The 13,831-nt window shown below is 36.6% G+C and overlaps 1 protein-coding gene across 9 annotated transcripts in view; it reads left to right on the top strand.

The window, feature by feature from the left end:
- Window positions 1-13,831, top strand: part of BRAF (B-Raf proto-oncogene, serine/threonine kinase) — a 179,426-nt gene that overhangs the window by 128,809 nt on the left and 36,786 nt on the right. For all 9 annotated transcript variants that reach the window (XM_035700227.2, XM_049095216.1, XM_025433893.3 and 6 more), the window contains 4 exons: window positions 222-358; window positions 600-717; window positions 2,961-3,045; window positions 4,241-4,417. In XM_035700227.2, the coding sequence (XP_035556120.1) occupies window positions 222-358; window positions 600-717; window positions 2,961-3,045; window positions 4,241-4,417 (517 nt within the window). The remainder of the gene's footprint in view (window positions 1-221; window positions 359-599; window positions 718-2,960; window positions 3,046-4,240; window positions 4,418-13,831) is intronic.

Genomic DNA, 13,831 nt, shown 5'->3' on the forward strand with positions numbered 1-13,831 from the left:
CTTGATATTTTAAAAGTCATTAAGTTGACCAGAAAACTAAAAGAAATTATAGTGCAAATCACCAAATGAGGCCGATTTCGGCCTTTCATTTCTAAACGCTGTATATTTAAACATACACTGCATTTTTAAAGAAGTCTTAAATTTCTCCCCACCCTCTGCCCCAATAAATTAATATACTTGATCCTCCTTTAAAAGATATATTTTTCATTTCACTAATTTAGGATCAACCACAGGTTTGTCTGCCACCCCCCCTGCCTCATTGCCTGGCTCACTCACTAATGTAAAAGCATTACAGAAATCTCCAGGACCTCAGCGGGAAAGAAAATCATCTTCATCCTCAGAAGATAGGAATCGAATGGTAAGGGTATATAATATCTTTTTTCTTCTTGAGTTCTTTTGTTTTACATATCATAGCTATATGTAATGTCACCTTTTAGATTGTATGATATATATAATTTGTCAGTATGTGACACAGTATTCACTTAATGAAATAAATATAAGAGCTGATAGTTTTTTGCTTAAAACATTCCCACATACTGATTTTTTTTTCCTCTCTTCTTTTTTTGCTTTGGCTTGACTTTTACACAATTATTCTCAAGAAAACACTTGGTAGACGGGATTCAAGTGATGATTGGGAGATACCTGATGGGCAGATCACAGTGGGACAGAGAATTGGATCCGGGTCATTTGGGACAGTCTACAAGGGAAAGTGGCATGGTATGTATGTAATACAGTGATACACAGGATCCCCTATGTAGCGGATCCCTGGGTGGCTCAGCGGTTTGGCGCCTGCCTTCGGCCCAGGGCGTGATCCTGGAGTCCCAGGATCGAGTCCCACATTGGGCTCCCTGCATGGAGCCTGCTTCTCCCTCTGCCTGTGTCTCTGCCTCTCTCTCTCTCATGAATAAATGAATAAAATCTTAAAAAAAAAAAAAAAACCAGGGCATGTTTAACAACTTCTATTAAAAAAAAAATATCAAAGGGAATATTCCCTATTTGCATCATTAAGCTATTTTGATCAGATTCAAGAGTCTTCCAAAGGGTTTCTAACAAAAATCATGGGAAATAAAAACTGGATTCACAGCAACGAGGACTCTTATCATTAGTGTAATAATTTTTAAAGATGACAATTTTCTAAGCGAGCTATACTCCAAGATTTTTTTCCCTAAGAAGTCTTTTTGTGATTTTATTTGTATTATAAACCACAAGTAAACATTAAAAATGTACTTACCAAAGGAGGAAATAGCCAGGAAACTTACAATGTCTAGTCTCATTAGATATCAAAGAATTACAAAATAAAAAACTAGAAATCATTTGTCTCTCAAGTGGACAGATTTTTTTTTTTTAATTGATGGTGTTTATAGCTGTGTTTGTAATACTGCTGGTAGGAAAATAGTTACAAATTTTCTGGAGGGCAATTTATCAATATGTATGTTAAGCCAACAAGTCGATTTGTAGAACTACCAACTAATGGGACAGAAGCAAACAGACGTGTATGCAAGTACATTCATTAGAGACTTAATGAAAAATGTTCATTAACAGAAGGCAGGATAAATTGATAACCTCCATATATGATTATATAGACATGAAATAGTGTAGATCTATACTTATTGATATAGAAAGGTGTCCGTGGTTTTTAAATTTTACAAAGCAGCATGTGTAATATTTCATATTATGGTACCTAAAAATAAATATATAACATAAAATTTAAAATGACTGTCAGTATTTTAGTATGTATCTTTTAGGTTATCTTTCATATGTATTTGTAAGTATTCACATTGTATACATACAAAAGCCTAATAGGATGTGTATCAGTATGTTAACTGATCATTTCTGAGTGACATGATTATAAGAGATTTTAATTTTTTTCTTTATACTTTTAAAATGTTTTTCACTAGGAGCTCTGTATTTATTACTTTGATAATCAGGAAAAATCTGTATTTATATCAGAGTATAACATACCTGCAAAAAAGTGCGAGATTCTTCTGTATTATTGTGTGTGGTTGTAGGTCATTCTCTATGTAATATTCATTGTGTGATTATAATATGATTTAGTTTTCGATCTCTACTGTATGATGAGCATTTGAATAGTTTCCACTTTGGAGCTATTATGAATACTGCTGCTATGAATATTCTTAGTACATGTTGTTTGGTGAACATATGTTTCATTTTTGCTGGGTGTGTGTCAGGGAAAGAATTGTGGGACCACTGGATTTACATATGTTCAGTTTTAGTAATTGCTGCCAAGTGTTTCAACTGGTTGTACCATTTTACACATCTACTAGCTATGTAGAAGAGTTCTGCCTGTTTCACATGAAAATTGTGGGGGTTTTAAATTATAATTTAAGTAATTTTCCAGGGGATCCCTGAGTGGCTCAGCAGTTTAGTGCCTGCCTTCAGCCCAGCGCATGATCCTGGAGTCCAGGGATCGAGTCCCACATCAGGCTCCCTGCATGGAGCCTGCTTCTCCCTCTGCCTGTGTCTCTGCCTCTCTCTCTCTCCCTGTGTCTCTCATGAATAAATAAATAAAATCTTTAAAATTAATAATAATTTTCCTAAGCAAAAGCAGGTGATCCATGGATTTGAAAAATATGTTAAGTACTCACTTAACATATTTTTTCTTTCTCTGATGAAGAAATTTTGCAGTTTTCTCTTTCAGCCAAGTTTCACTGGGTCTGTCATTGGTAAATTTAACATTCAGTTAGTAAAATCATCTAGTTTAATATTGTTAAATAACCAAGAAAATACCATGGGAATGTAATTGGCTAAACTAAATTTCCACAGGAAAAACAATGCTGGGTATTTTTTTGAATTGGTGTTTTGAAATACTAGTATAGGAGTATCATTATTTAGTTTTTATCCTTAGAAAATTAATGCAGTTTAGGAAGTTAAGATATCATTTATTTGTACTTTAAAGTTTAAAATATTGAAATGACATTTGGAATGACAATTTTTTTTAGGTGACGTGGCAGTGAAAATGTTGAATGTGACAGCACCCACACCTCAGCAGTTACAGGCCTTCAAAAATGAAGTAGGAGTACTCAGGTGAGCCTGTGTGAATTACTGTTTTTCAGAGAAATTATCTTCTTTTTCCCAATGATAGCTGCTGGTGGCTTTACAGATTTACTAAAAATGGATAAAACAAAGCTTGTATGAGTATATTTTGTCTTTAACCATATTCTGTAAGTGGTATGCAATACTGTAGTGTGTGTGTGCATATAGTGTGTGTGTATATATATAGTGTATATACACATATATATTGGTATAACTGATGGCAAAATTAATCCTAGAATGAATTAATAGAAATATAGTATTCTGATCATGGGAAATCATACCACCACTTAGTAAAATAATACTCTCAAAATTCTAACCTTACCAGAACACATTTAAAGACTGCATCACACCCTGAAAGTTGAGGAATATTAACAAACTAGAGTATATCCAGGCTTGGACAACTTAGATGAGGAGAATTCTGGAACTATAACTTAGGAGGATAAAAGTCAACAGAACCGAGGATATTTGGGCCCATTGAAGGCCATTATGTTCAAGAGGGTATACAAACTTTGTTTTATTCCAGAAAGCAGAGCAGGAAAGCCAGTGGTGGAAGTGGAGGGGAAATGATTTTTTTCTCAACCCCAAAGCACTTTCTAAGACTAGAACTACTTAAGAGACAAAAAAAAAGAGTGTGGGGGGTGGAGGTGGAGTGAGGGAAATAAGCTACATCTCAGTGATGAGCTTCGTGTAATTGAAGGTATTTAAGCAACTTCCAGTTGCCTATCTGTGAGGTGTATTAAAATGTAAGACCTTTCTGAAAGGGGTAGGATGTTAGACCATACAATTCCTAAAATCATTTCTAAATTTATCTTTCCATTGTCTTTTTTTTTTTTTATGATTTACTTATTTATTTATTTTAGAGGGAGAGGGAGTACACAAACATGCAGACATGAGTGGGAGGAAAGGCAGAGGGTGAGAATCTCAAACAGACTCCCTGCTGGGCATGGAGCCCACTGAGCACAGAGTGGGAGACAAGGCTCCATCTCAACACCTTGAGGTCATGTGAGCTAAAACCAAGAGTAGGTCACTTAACCAACTGAGCCACCCACGCGCCCCTCCATTGTCTTTTTTAAAATACTTTTTTCTAACAATGTCTTACTGATAATTAGTTAGCTTTGGCCCACTTTTTAAAGATGTGCTGAAGTTTATTGACCTTTACTATTTACCGATATTCTTCTTTTTACAGGAAAACTCGACATGTGAATATCCTACTCTTTATGGGCTATTCAACAAAGCCCCAACTGGCTATTGTTACCCAGTGGTGTGAGGGCTCCAGCTTATATCACCATCTCCACATCATTGAGACCAAATTTGAGATGATAAAGCTTATAGATATTGCACGGCAGACTGCACAGGGCATGGAGTAAGTTCCATTCTGTTAAATCTCTTATAAATTATTTTTGAAGACCACTGATGGTATTTTAAAGGTTTTAGCTAATATTCTTTTGGGTTGCTTTTTAAAATTACTTGTCTAGTAACATAAGGACACATTTTAACTAATGGCTAGCAGTATGATATTAGGAAATAATATCTCTCTAGTATAGTCTTCAAAAACATATATCAAGTACTTAATTGCAAATGCGTGACTACAAATTTTTTTAGCATGCAGTGATTTAACAGTGAAGGTTCAGAAAACAAAACAGGCAAAAAAAAAAAAAACCTATTGAAAAGTCATTAACAAAAAAAAAAAAGAAAAGTCATTAACAGTTACTGAAGTGTACAAAATGATTGTTAAGTTATCCTTTCAGATTATTTTCTCCATGTACCCATATTTTTTATTACAAAATGGTCATCTGAATGAAATAAAGTTAAATGGAAAATCTGCATTCTGATCTTTTTGGTGGGTTTCAAGCTGAGTTTTTCATAGCCATTGAATTTTGCTATATAATTAAAAAGCTCAAAGATTACTTGAGTAGAATTTATTGTCAGTCAAAATAGGGAACTAATTGGGAAGGATAAATTTTGCATACAACTCTTAAGTACAAATGCAGAAATGAACCAAGAAGTAAAACTTAATAAATTTTGAAAGCACTTAGATGAAAAATTTTAAGTGAGTGAAATACAAGTTTGAAAGCTCTATGGGTAGTTTAAAAATATGAATGTATATTACATTTACATTTTATAGTATACACGTTGCTTACATGCATAAATAATTATGTCATTTATAAAGTACATATTTTTATTTGCTTTTATAGATAAGGAAACAGAATTTTAAATGACTAAGATTGCACATTTAATAAGCACAGCAAAAGTATCAAACTCAGAATGTGAGTCCAAGGCATTATTCTTTCCCCATATTCACTATGCTACTCTTACATTTTAAAATTAGAATTAAAAAATAAAAAGAATAAAAGGGTAAAAGTATACCTATGTATTTGACACCTAGAGCTCTGACTTAAGATCAGTTAAAGCAAGTAAGCATAGAACCAGGACTCAAAATAAAATCTGGCTCTTGTATCTTCCCACTAAACTATCACCCTCTCTGTCTCCAAACAGGACAGTATATGTGTAATTTAGATTGTTTACAAGCCTGTGTTCAGCCAAAAATGCTTATTGCAGCAAATGATACCTATTCAGTAACATTTCCATTTATCCACTAGACTTAAAACAATCTCAGCCTTTAATATAAGTTAGAATCTGAATCTGTTCAAATCTGAAAGGTATAGTAAACTCTTATAGAAAATAAACTATGGCAAAAATAGTAAACATTAATAGGGAAAAAGCTTATTCTGCTCCCATCCCACCAGTTTCTTTGCTGTTTCTTTTTTTTATTTTTTAAATTTTTATTTATTTATGATAGGCACACAGAGAGAGAGAGAGAGGCAGAGACACAGGCAGAGGGAGAAGCAGGCTCCATGCACCGGGAGCCTGACGTGGGATTCGATCCCGGATCTCCAGGATCGCGCCCCGGGCCAAAGGCAGGCGCCAAACCGCTGCGCCACCCAGGGATCCCTCTTTGCTGTTTCTTCACCAAGTCAAGCCTGCTCCCTCCTCATAGCCTTTGTACTGTTCTTTTTTTCTTTGAGATACTTAGTTCAGAACTATCCATAGAGCATCTTCCTTATGTCTCTGTTCAAATGGCACATTTTAAAACAAGCCTTCTCAAGGCATCTGGGTGGCTCAGTTGGTTAAGTGTCTGGCTTTTGATCTCAGCTCAGGTCTTAACCTCAGAGTCATGAACTCAAGCCCCACGGTGGGGCTTGAAAAAATAAAAGAAGCCTTCTGTCATCACTTATATAACTAATGTTCCTACCCTACCTATGTCATTTTCCACATCCCTCTCCTTTTTTTTTTTTTTTTTTTTTTAAGACCCAGCTCTTTGTGATATAGTTGTTTATTGTCTGTCACCCCCACTGGCATACAGTTTATATGAGATGAGGGGCTTTGTTTGTTCATTGTTTTATCCCTAATGGTTAGAACAGGGCCTGGCCTATAATAGGTACTCAATACATATCTATTAAATGCAAAAAATGAAAGAATGATTACACATAGTAATATATATTGGTAGGTTTACATTCTGGAAGAGAGAGAAGCCAAATCTTTCTCATCAAAACTGAAATGATGGGTAGCCTGGGTGGCTCAGCGGTTCAGCGCCACCTTTGGCTCAGGGCCTGATCCTGGAGACCTGGGATCAAGTCCCATGTCAGGCTCCCTGCATGGAGCCTGCTTCTCCCTCTGCCTGTGTCTCTGCTTCTCTCTCTCTCCCTCTCTCTCTCTCTCTCTCCCTCTCTCTCTCTATCTCTGTGTCTCATGAATAAATAAATAAAATCTTTAAAAAAAACAAAAACTGAAATGTTGAGGCACCTAGGTGGCTCAGTTGGTTAAGCGTCTGCTTTTGTCTCAGGTCATGATCTCAGGGTCCTGGGATCAAGTCCCATGTTGGGCTCCTTGCTCAGTGGGAAGTCTTTTTCTCCCTTTGCTCCTTCCCCCACTTAATGCTCTATATCTCTCTGTGTGTCAGATATCAAATAATTAAGTAAAATCTTTAAAATCAAAAACAAACAGTAAGGAAAGGAAAAATAGTCAAAGAATAATAAAAGAATAATGAAAGGGGAAAAGCTTTGGCTATAAATAGAGGCAAGAACAAAAGACAGTATTAGAAATTGTTTTTAGGGGGATCCCTGGATGGCTTAGCTGTTTAGAGCCTGCCTTTGGCCCAGGACGCAATCCTGGAGTCCCAGGATCAAGTCCCGCGTTGGGCTCCCGGCATGGAGCCTGCTTCTCCCTCTGCCTGTGTCTCTGCCTCTCTCTCTCTCTCTCTCTCTCTCTCTCTCTCTAAGTCTATCATGAATAAATAAATAAAATCTTTAAAAAAAAAAAACTGTTTTTAGAAACAGTGATGGAGGGGGAAGCACCTGGGTGGCTCAGTGGTTGAGGGTCTGCCTTTGGCTTAGGTCATGATCCTGGGGTCCTGGGATGCAGTGCCACATCATGCTTCCCACAGGGAGCCTGCTTCTCCCTCTGCTTGTGTCTCTGCCTCTCTCTGTGTGTCTCTCATGAATAAATAAATAAAATCTTAAAAAAAAAAAAAAACACCAGAAACAGTGATGGAGGGGTGACTGGGTGGCTTAGTTGGTTAAGCATCTGCCTTCCACTCAGGTCATGATCCCAAGGTTCTGGGATTTAGCCGGCCTCCCTGCTCAGTGGGGAGCCTGCTTTCCCTCTCCTGTTCCCCTGCTTGTGTTTCTCTCTCCGTGCCCCCCACCCCGTGAAATAAATAAATAAAATCTTAAAAAAAGAAACAGTGATGAGGCAGTGAAGTGCCAGTATTGATAAAGACAAGAAGTGACCATAGAGAGAACATTATCAAATTGGAGTAGTTCTATAGTCTGGGGAATAGTCAGTTAAGAGGCAGTATGTTCCTATTGCTTTACAGTGTTAATTCTGTAAGCATGACCTTGATGTCTATCTATTCCAAAATACTTGGCTCACTTTTTTTTTTTAACTTGGCTCACATTTTTCGGTAACTGACTATATAATGAGTATACCTTGTTATGAATGCAGATCATCCTATCAGCTTATCCTAGATTTTAATAGCTAAAAAAAGTATTAATTGTAAATTTTAAGCCTTCTAGCAAGAGTTCTTATATTACCAGTCTTAACCAAAGAAGATACAGTTCCTACTTTTCCTTTCTGTTCATAATAAGACAATAACATACAATGCAGTGGTTAAATAAACTAACACATTTTTAGTTTCCAAAGGGCTTTGGCAGATGTGGGTTTTCAGTTAAGGTGACAGATTTTTGCTATCTTTAAAATTCCACTAAAACTATAATCAAGGAATTTTTTTAAGCATGAACATATAAGGACAGAGACAACAGAGAGGAAGGAGACACAAACAACATTTTGAAAGCCAGAAAGCAGATGGAGAAGTGGTAATGAACTTAATATACCTAAAAAAGCTAAATTCTTAGTTAGCAATGGAGAAATGAAAATCAACCTGATTTATACCACAAATTCCTCAAAAGTCTCAGAAATTGGCAGTGCCAGGTATCTTCAGAAGAGGGAAGGTACATAAGTGAGAAAGCATATCTGAAAATCTCTGAATCATGTCTGCTGCTCTCTTTGACTGGATGACTGCTTCATCCCTTCCCTGGCAGTAGACTGATACTCTTTTAGAGAGAGGAAAACCAGTTATGTCCAAATGGGGGACACAGACATGGATATTTTACCAGAAACAGGATTGAGTGACTCCTTCCTAAAGGATGCATGGAGAGTTACTCAAGCACTCTCTTTTCAATAATTCCCAGAATGCTGGCAGTCAGACCTTCCCTTTCAGGCAGGAGATTGGGAAAGCCTTCTCTGAGGAAATTTACCAGCCGAGGGGAAAGACCCAGAGGTTGCAACATCAGGGATTCCACCTAGATCACTGTACAGGGAAGTTGAAAAACAAGAAGCCCATCTATACACTCAAACCTTTCAGGCACTTTGTTGAACCTTCACTTAGTCTGAGTAAGACAAATTGTCTCTGGATCATCAAACCTTAGATGTAAAATCTCAAATGCCAGTGACAGAGACCAAAACAAATGGGAGTTAAAAAGGTAACTAGGGGGATCCCTGGGTGGCGCAGCGGTTTGGCGCCTGCCTTTGGCCCAGGGCGCGATCCTGGAGACCCGGGATCGAATCCCACGTCGGGCTCCCGGTGCATGGAGCCTGCTTCTCCCTCTGCCTGTGTCTCTGCCTGCCCCCCCTCTGTGTGACTATCATAAATAAATAAAAATTTAAAAAAAAAGGTAACTAGCAATAAACAAACAGTGCAAGGAGAGGGGATGCCCTCTCCCCCAAAAACCTGTCCGTTTGCTCAGAGATAAGAGTTTTTATTCATGAAGCAAGAACAAATGGTTTATAAGGAACATTTGGATAATAACAACATCAACAGTGTTAAAATGTTGAAATTGTAATCCAGTGCAAATTATGTGCTTTGCAGCTATTTAATTCTAAATGTCTGATCCCTCCTTCCTTGTCCTCCACCATCATTTCACAGAAGACAGAGCAAGTGAGAGGTACCTAACCACTAAGTCCTTAGACTATCTAAATAGCTTCCTAATAATGTACTTTTTTATGAAGCCCTCATTCAAAATAGCCTGCCCCTTGCATGTTTTCCAGATGTTCTTGATCTTTTCTGACTCCTTTCTAAAATATATTTTGAAAAAAGAAAAAAATAAACTATATTTTGAAGTCAGAATAAGAGCATATAACTCATTGTATAAGGTGCTGGGGTTACAGTCATTCATAGGTGTAATACCTTCAGTAATTAGGAAAGTTGAATCATTAGGACTTGAAATGTGTCTTTTATATTGGATTACAGAATATAGGGAGATGGGTGACATCTTTTCGTTGTGGTTTTGTTGTCTTTACTCAATGAAGGATCATTTCTGATTCCTCGGTTTCCCTGTAGAGAGCAGAACTATTCTCATGGTAGATAATGAGAGCCCCACTCTTTAGGAATCAGGGTCAGTATGGTATGTTTATCATCTTCTTACCTGACAGTCATTGATTCAGCCTAAGGGCCAAGGTATTCTAAGAATAGAATAAAGAAATACTAAAGAAATTTCAAAAAAACATATTTCAGTAATGATCAACTAAAGAAATTTCAAAAAAACATATTTCAGTAATGATCAACTTGTCATGCCATTTTTTTTGCAGAACTTTTAATTTCAGTATAATATTGTATAATTTTTAATTTAGCTTTGTCAGAAAATATACTAAATCTCAAATCAAGACAAAGTTGTGATCTGTTACAGACAGGGGTTATAATCTGAAGAAAGAGAATAAAAAATGGAGATAAGTCCTCATGATTTACTTCTTTTAAATAATGAAAGAGTATGCCTTCCTTAATTAAAAATAAACCTAATTGAAAGAAAGGATAGATTAAAGCTGAAAAGATGGTGAACATGTACTAATGATTGAAAACAATTTCAATTGACCAAAGAATAATTATAGTGAACATTATTTTCCAGTGGATAAGAACAGTAACAGAAAAGAGGGGATACTGATAATCAGAAAAATACAAACTAAAAGAAGTACCACTTAAATGGGCAAAATACCTAAATTCTGACAAAATCATGTGTTGGTAAAGATTGGGGAATTGTTTACTGGTACATACTTGATGCAGACAACCATGCTGATGGCATTTCAGAAGTATCTGTTAAGGGGCAGCCTGGATGGCTTAGTGGTTCAGTGCCATCTTCAGCCCAGGGCGTGATCCTGGAGACCCAGGATTGAGTCCCACGTCGGGCTCCCTGCTAAATAAATAAAATCTTTAAAAAAAAAACAAAAAAGGGCAGCCCCGGGGGTGGCTCAGCGGTTTAGCGCCAACTTCAGCCCAGGGTGTGATCCTGGAGACCGAGGATCGAGTCCCACGTCAGGCTCCCTGCATGGAACCTGCTTTTCTCTCTCTCTGTGTGTGTCTCTCTTAAATAAATAAAATATTTTTTTAAAAAAGTATCTGTTAAAATGGAAAATACCTGACTTACCCCCAAGAAACACCAGCTTTTGTTCTAAAATGATGTGTATAGGAAGAGATGTATCACAGGAAAATATACAGTAGTGAAAAATTGGAAACCTAAATGTCCATCAGAGGACTTGAAAGAAAATATATCAAAAATAATTACATATGTATCAATATCAGCTTTAAAATATGGTATCAAGTGAGAAAAGCAAGCTACAACATGAGACCACTTAAATTTTTAAAAACAAATTTGTATATTTGGTTGCATTTTTTTTTAGGAGTGATATACATATGTATGCAAAGGTATCAAAATAAGGGTTAGCAGACACACACCAAATTCAGTAGTGGTTGTCTGCCAGAATGGCAGAAGGGGTCAGGATGGAGTCCGCTATCAAGGAGAGAAGGCCTTTAGTTTTACCTATAACATTCTGTTTGTTTCCATCTTTTAATAAACAAGACTTCACAGCTGTATTTTACTTTCAAAACTTTTTCATAAGTATAAATTTTGAAAAAAGACAGGCCAATGCGTAAAAATTTTAACAGGATTGATTATGGTGAGAAATATCAGAGATGGCTACAGTGATTGTCTTTGATACAGTTTTTCTTAATTTCAAAATAAAAGTTGTTATAGAAAAATATATGGTCATCATAGAACACTCAAAATGTAAACATAAATAAGTACCAGTAATCTGCAGAGAGAATCACCATTAATATTCTGATACATAGTGTGTATCCTTTCAGAATTCTGTATTTTAATACATTCACAGTGGGTTATTACTGCTTTAAGTATGGAATTCATTGGTTTTACCTTTTTCACTCTTATTTAAATATCTTTATTGGTCAATAAATATATTGTGATCCCGCACCTCTGCTACATACATACTAGTAACACACTCTTCCTCTGTTTTTTATACCACCAGAAGACACTGGTGTTTTTAATATAACGCGGTAATGAATGTAGCAGGTACTTACTATTTGCCAGGCATTGTCCTTTATGTATCCTACCTTATGTAATCCTCAGCAGCCCTATGAGGTACATCCCATTATTATTCCCATTTACTTAAGAAGAAACTAGGGTGTTTTTTTGTTTGTTTGTCTTTTGTTTGTTTTTTGTTGTTTTGTTGTTGTTGTTTTAGAAACTAGGGTTTAGATCACATAACTTGCCCCTGACACTTTGGCTCCAGGATATATAAATAAATGATAAATATAAATGAATATATAATAAATATAAATAAATAAATAAGATAAATAAGATCTTAAAAAAAAACTTTTCAGAATAGTTGTTGATATTCACTCTAATTTCTCTTCTCTTCTCTCCCCTTTTACAAGCCTATTCCAGTCAGGCTTTTGCCCCGATACTCCACCGAAACCTCTTAGTAGATCCAGTGGTTGGATTCACAGTCCTCCATCTGTTTGTATGGCAGTTGATCACATCCTTCTCCAGTGAAACCCATCCTTAATCCTTTGCTACTCAGAATCTGGTATAGCATCTGTACCACCTGGGATACTTTTAGAAATGCTGAGTTTTAGGTACCACCCCAGATCTACTGAATTGGAAACTATATTTTAACAAAATCCCTAAATGGTTTGTATGCATATTAAAAGTTGAGAAGCACTGCTTTAGTATGTATTCTCCTGATTTTCCTTCTACTCACTGCTCTTTCTCGGCTAATTCTTCCTCAGCTTTTAACCTCTCTAAATGTTGGAAACATCCGGAATCTCCATTGCCTTGGTGATCTCATCCAGTTTCATGGCTTGAAATACCATTCAATTGCCATTTATATGCCAATCTCCAGCCACATCATTTCCTTTGACCTCCAAGCTGTCATATCCAACTGTCTCCTCCAGATTACTTGATTGTCTAATGGATATCTCAATTTTAGTATGTCTCCTACTGAGGACCTGACCTTTTCCTCAAGCTAGATCTTCGTATATTCCTTTTATCTCAGTCGCTAGCAACTCTGTTCTGTCAGCTGCTTATATCTACATTTTGTAGTTTTCTTTGGGTCCTCTCTTTCTTATACCATACAACCAATCTAATATCAACTCCTATCCACTCCATCTTTTAAAGTATATCAGAATCTTACAAGTTTTCATCACCTATTGTGCTATTCACCCTGATGGAAGCCATCATTATTTCTTGCCTGGATTAGTGCCCTGGTTCCATCCTTACATAGCACCCAGAATGTTTGGGGACTTACATTATGTTACTCCTCTCCCCTTCCAGTGTTTCACATTTCACTCAGAAAGAAAGAGTCCTTACAATAGCACTTCCTCAAAGTAACCACCACCACGACCCTCCCTCCTTTCTTATTACCTCTCCCAATTCATTTCCTTCTCTTTTCCCTCTTGCTTCCTCTCTTCCAAACCAGTTTGGCCTCTTACCATTATTAGAATATGGGCCCTGCCTTAGGGCCTTGCCATTGCTACTTCCTTTGCCTGCTATGGTCTTATCCCATATAGGCATGACTCCCCTCTCTCCTGTCTTTAATCAAAAGATCCTTTGAAAAGAGGCCCTCCCTATCCTAAAATTATAGCCCCCTGCAACTCAGTATTTCTTGTCCCCTACTTACAGAATACTATATATTCTACTGATACATCTTTTTCTTTTCTCTCTTCTATCCTGAAATGTAAGGACCTCGAGGTAGGGATTTTCTGCTTTATCTCCAAAACTTAGAACAGTTGTTGCTTAGTACACAGTGGACTTTCACTAAACATGTGTTAAAAGAAAGTATCCCTTCAAGATCATTATTACCTCCATTTTTTAGGTTAGGAATCTAAAGCTAAGAAGGATTATGTAATATTGTACCCAAGATCATATGGCTA

This window comes from Canis lupus, chromosome 16 (genome assembly GCF_003254725.2).
Source record: "Canis lupus dingo isolate Sandy chromosome 16, ASM325472v2, whole genome shotgun sequence".
Taxonomy (NCBI): Eukaryota; Metazoa; Chordata; class Mammalia; order Carnivora; family Canidae; genus Canis; species Canis lupus.